This window comes from Alligator sinensis, unplaced genomic scaffold (assembly GCF_000455745.1).
Source record: "Alligator sinensis unplaced genomic scaffold, ASM45574v1 scaffold157_1, whole genome shotgun sequence".
Classification (NCBI taxonomy): Eukaryota; Metazoa; Chordata; order Crocodylia; family Alligatoridae; genus Alligator; species Alligator sinensis.
Genome location: NW_005842316.1, coordinates 298,476 through 303,408, shown reverse-complemented (window position 1 = coordinate 303,408; position 4,933 = coordinate 298,476). Strand labels below are relative to the sequence as shown.

The window sequence follows — 4,933 nt, the reverse complement described above, 5'->3', positions numbered from 1 at the left end:
CTGAGAGTAATTCTGTTAATGTTGTCTTTGATTTCACCTATGCCTTGGTGAAACCATCAATCTTTAACATGTACAAGTCTGTTATTTTATAGCCTTAATTATGCTAGTTTTTGAATGAATGCCCTAGTGGATTTCCTGGGAGAAGTACTCGTGTTCTCGTGCCAGAGTTGGCAATGGGAGTTTTTATTCTGCTAAAAATAGTATTGCTTGCTGATTATGTTAATGCTCCAGTCCGTTGCTGCCAGCTTCAGATGCATGGTTTCCTGAAAGTGGTGCGGTGTCCTGTGTATGTGGGCTCAGTGCAGGTGTGCCTCCTTGGGAACTTAGACCCTTCTCAAAATGCTGAGTCTGTTTATGCTGGTTCTAATCTAAAAATCTCTTGCACATTTCATCTTCCTTTTAGAGATGAAATTTGAGTCATTTTCTGTCAACTTAATTAGCAAGTTGTCAAGCTTCTTACAGCTGGGTGAATTCTGCCGGCCATTGTCAGCAGTAATACAGAGGCTCCAGCGTGGCTTGCTTACTAATGATGCGCTTTTGTTCTAGGTACAACTCCAAAAGGAGACACTGGAGAAGGACCAAGCTGGGCTTGTGAAAAGAAGAGACACTCTAATGAGAACTCTAATGGCACAGTACCCTGTTAATGACCACAACTTGCTAGAAAAAAAACACCGCTGACCTACTCTGAAGGCCATGAACCTTGTCAACTTTTTAAAAAACAAAATAGTCCCAAAACAGGCTGGTCAGAGGCATTTTGGAACCGTTACAGCAGAAAAGTGATGTCCTGGTGTTCTATTAGTGTTCTTTTGTGCAACGCTCATATATGTATTGACTGAATTTGTATTGCCTCTTTACAGGTTTGTTAATAAATATGAGCTTTAATGGTTTTGGCTGAATTTATTTAAGACACCACAATGTATGGAGCAGTGGATAAATCTGGAAAGTAGGAGCTGTTATGGGAGCATTCATTGCTGTGGGAAGTAGTTCTGTTCATTGCCTGCAACCAGCAGGCACAATTAGTATCCCCCTCCTGCACCCTTTTGTCACCTTTACCTGTAAAAAAGCAAGGCTTGTAACCCGGGTTTTAAAAGAAAAGGTGAGCAACTGCTTGGAGATGGCTGCCCTTGTGAGAGCTACTCCTGCAGAATGTGAAGAGGATCCCCTATGAATAGGTAAAATAGCTGCACCTTTTGGAAGCTGATGCATACAATACCCACCAGAATAGTCCTCAGCCTGATACTCCGCCCCGTGATCTTTACAGGCATCCTGCCTTTGGCATGCTGCTTGCTAATGTTCACAGCTGCTAGGATGTGAACATTAGGATGTTGTCAAAATACATCATGATGACTTGTACACAAAGGGCTAGATTTTATCAAAGGAGTGTTGGTTGTAGCTGTGTTGGTTTAAGGACATAGGCAGGCAAGGTTTTTTGGGTAGATGTGATCTCCTTTATTAGGCCAACTAAATAGTTGGAAAAAAGTTATTTGCAAGCTTTTGGACACAAACACTGTTTAAGGGAGTCTCATTGCCTGAAGAAGGGTGTTTGTGCCTAAGCTTGCAAAGAACTTTTTTCCAACTATTTAGTTGGTCTAATAAAACATCACATCTACCCAAAAAACCTTGCCTACCTTGACTTTTCAGAGGTACTTAGGCATGAAAAGATGCAGCTGGTGCTAGACTTTAAAACAGGTTCTGAGGGTGAGTTCTGCAGGGGGGGATACTGTATATTTTCCAAGTTGCCAGAAATTAAACAAGCCAAATATAGGGAGAGAATAAGGTAAGAGCATGTGCTCAGTCACTGCTTTTAGCATTTCACTGCTAAAGTTCTGTGCTGCAGACCCGAGAGGATGTGTTAAGGAAACCGGGCCTAGTTATGGTTTCCTTTTCCAGTTGCCAGATTTAGGACTGGTATTGGATAGCCTGAACTCCCAAGATTTAAAATGGAGTGTGTGCTTGTGTTGATGACTGCAAGGAGGGGGGCTATCTTTCCAGTTAAGGTTTTAGGTAAACTCAGGGCTACTCCCACCTCTTGCTTTGCGCAGCTGTCAGCAACTAAGTGATGGTGCTAGTTATTAATCTACATTCATTTTTAATTATGATACACCTAAGAATGGAGGAGTGACAAGTATAAGGGAATACACAAACATGCCAAATCCCTTACACGTGCATTCTGCACTAAGACCTTCAGAGATTAGCTAGCACCTTTTATGCAAGGAGCACAGTACTAGATTTTCTGGCAGAGACACAAACGGAGGTTATGAGTCAATGGCAGCACTTACTTCATCCACTCCTCCACACCAGCTTGAGCAGGGCACGTATTCTGCTTAGTGCAGGACATTATTGCAGCTTTGAATCCTCCGTGAAGGGGCTGAGGCAAAGCCCATCCTGCTACTGAATCCAGCCTGTGCCACTGTTTTTATGGGGAAAGCCAGGCTCTGCTACAGTGCATTTCCTTGGTGGGTAGCAAGCTGCTTTCTGAGGTTTCAAAACCTTGGTGTCATGCCCTGTGGCACTTGCAGAGCTGTTTCTCACTTCTCAGACAAACAGGTGCAGTCGACCTTGCTTTAACTTCCTTAGTGTGGGAAACATTGAATGCAGCGGAGCTGTGTGAGCTGAATTAAGCCACATGTTTTACTTAGGGGCTTACCAGCTGGTTGTCTTGCACAGTAGCCTCTTCCTTTTGCTCAGACCTGAGGAAGGGTAATCAACTGTACACTTGATTTAATAAAAGATACTGCTGAAAGAGCCTTGTGTCTCCCTTTGAAGCCATTTAAAAAAATTGGTTACCAAAGGAAAGTGAGGCCAGCCTTCTGTAGCAGCCTCCATGGCAGTAATATCCTTCAGCAGTTTCCTATGGCTGTCTGACAGTCAAGTTCCTCGAGTGTGCAATGTGCCACAGGACAGGAGCTAGAGGCCTTGAGAAATGCTTCAAGGAGGCCACATATTGCAAGCATTCTTACTTGTGTTTTTAAAGGCATCTTTTGTAAGAAGTGTGTCAGGAGTGCTGTGGCAGCACCAGACGCACACAGGACCCTTTATGGCGTTCCCTTTCTGCCTTGTCTCACAATACCCCAAATTTTCTCTGGGTCTTAAGGGGTTTTTTTCCCCCCTCTCCTCACAAGCATGACTCCTGAAAGTGCTGCTCTTTGAGGCAAGCAGCTGGATGATGTGCGACTGCAGGCTGAAAATCAGCCCTCTTAGAGCTAACAACCCAGAACCATGCTCTTCCTTAAACCAATACTGGTATGAACAGTGAATGCAAATGAGATCCAACAGCATAAGCTGCTGGTTGTGACAATCAAGGCTTGGATGACACAGTGGCAATTTACAGCCAGCCCTGAGCCTGGAACTAGACAATCATTTTATAAAGTATGTGTGATAATGGCCCTTCAGGCAAGAGGTTAAATTGATTTATTTTCTCTTTGCTGCTGCTGTTTTATTTGAATCAGTCACTGGTAACTTCCAGCAGGGAGCTATATTTTCTGTAAAATAATGCATTATATTTATTTACCGGAAGGACTGTAAAGACTGAATCTTCCTCTTGAAGAGGCAAAAGTGATTGAAAACAGCCCCAAACTTTTGCAAAACCTGAACCACTAGACAAAGTTTGTGTTTAAATGGTAACTGTTACTTCAGTGGTAGCTTGTCTTGCTTTTTAAGCATCTTCTCAGTTTATTTAGATTGTGGTATCCTTGGGCAGCACCAGGAAATTGGGGCTGAGGTTTAAAAAAATGCACAGAGATTTCAGGCACCCATTTTCCACATTGGTAATGCAAATAAGGTGCCCATACCTCCTTGACAGCTTTGAAAGTCTGTCTGAATATGGACTAGAAACTGACTACTCTGTATCTGTGGTACTGAAAAGCCAAGAAATAAATGAGATGTGTTCATCTTAGCCAGGGCACCGATAATACAAGTGAGGACTTTTTTTTTTTTCTCATTTCAGGCACTAGACCAGGGGTGTCAAAGATATAGCCCCTGGGCTGGATCCAAAGCTGACCCACATGCTGCACATAGCATGCACCAGACTAGCCCTGCCTGCGGGGCCCAGGACCCACAGTGCCCGCTCCAACCAGTCCGGTAGTCCACCAACTCCAACCAACTGGAGTGGGCAGCAGATGTGCTGGATCTGGCGTACAGTGCTGGGAGGGTCCATGGGACTGATCCAGCTCATAGACCAACTCTGTACCACTCTTCCAGCCCAAACGCCAGTTGCGTTGGACGCCCCTGTTCTAGAGACATAAAACATGCTACTGAGACTTCCAGACCTGGGATCACTCGAGGTGCTGTGGGTTTCCCAGAAGCAGAATAAACAAGGGAAATGGAGATATACTGTCCATTGTAAATTCCTTCTCTGGAACTTGTAATTCCAGCATGTTTTTTTACTTTACAAGTCCAAGGCTTAAGTGTGTCGTAATGTCACTAATAGTAAATGCAGCTCTGGTTTTGCTTTTTTTGAAGTCCAGAATGGGACTGTCCAGAATGTGGCCCCAGACCCACAGGGAAAAATACCTTTAGCAGTGAGAGGGAGGCCTGTTCAGCATCATGTCACTGGGTTTATCAATCCATTTTGGATGAACTCTTGCAGCTGCTGCCTGAGATTCAGTCCTCAGCAGAGCTAAAGACTGGCTGGGCTCTGCCAAATGAGCTTTTGCTTGAGTTTCAGAGCAACCAGGAACTCCTTCAGTGTAAAATCTCCCTCTTGCCTTTGTTTACTGTGCTTGCTCAGAGAACCACGTCACCATAATGATCCCATGTCCCCTCTCCTCGGCAGCATGCTTTTATTCCTACGGGGAGTAACTAAGATCAAAACTGTTTAGGAAAATCATAGCTCTTGTTTGTGCTATCAGTCGTACCTTTCCTTCCCCAAACCTGATTTACTTAATTATTTTGTCATGATTTTTGTACCAATCAACTACATCCATTTAGAAAC

At 43.9% G+C, this 4,933-nt stretch overlaps 1 protein-coding gene across 1 annotated transcript in view; it reads left to right on the top strand.

The window, feature by feature from the left end:
* The window catches only part of RPL39 (ribosomal protein L39), a 3,958-nt gene extending 3,072 nt beyond the window's left edge, over window positions 1–886 (top strand). Inside the window, exon 3 of the mRNA XM_025209923.1 lies at window positions 547–886. Coding sequence (XP_025065708.1) covers window positions 547–595 — 49 coding nt within the window. The 3' untranslated portion in view covers window positions 596–886. The remainder of the gene's footprint in view (window positions 1–546) is intronic.
* The last annotated feature ends 4,047 nt before the right edge of the window (window positions 887–4,933 follow it).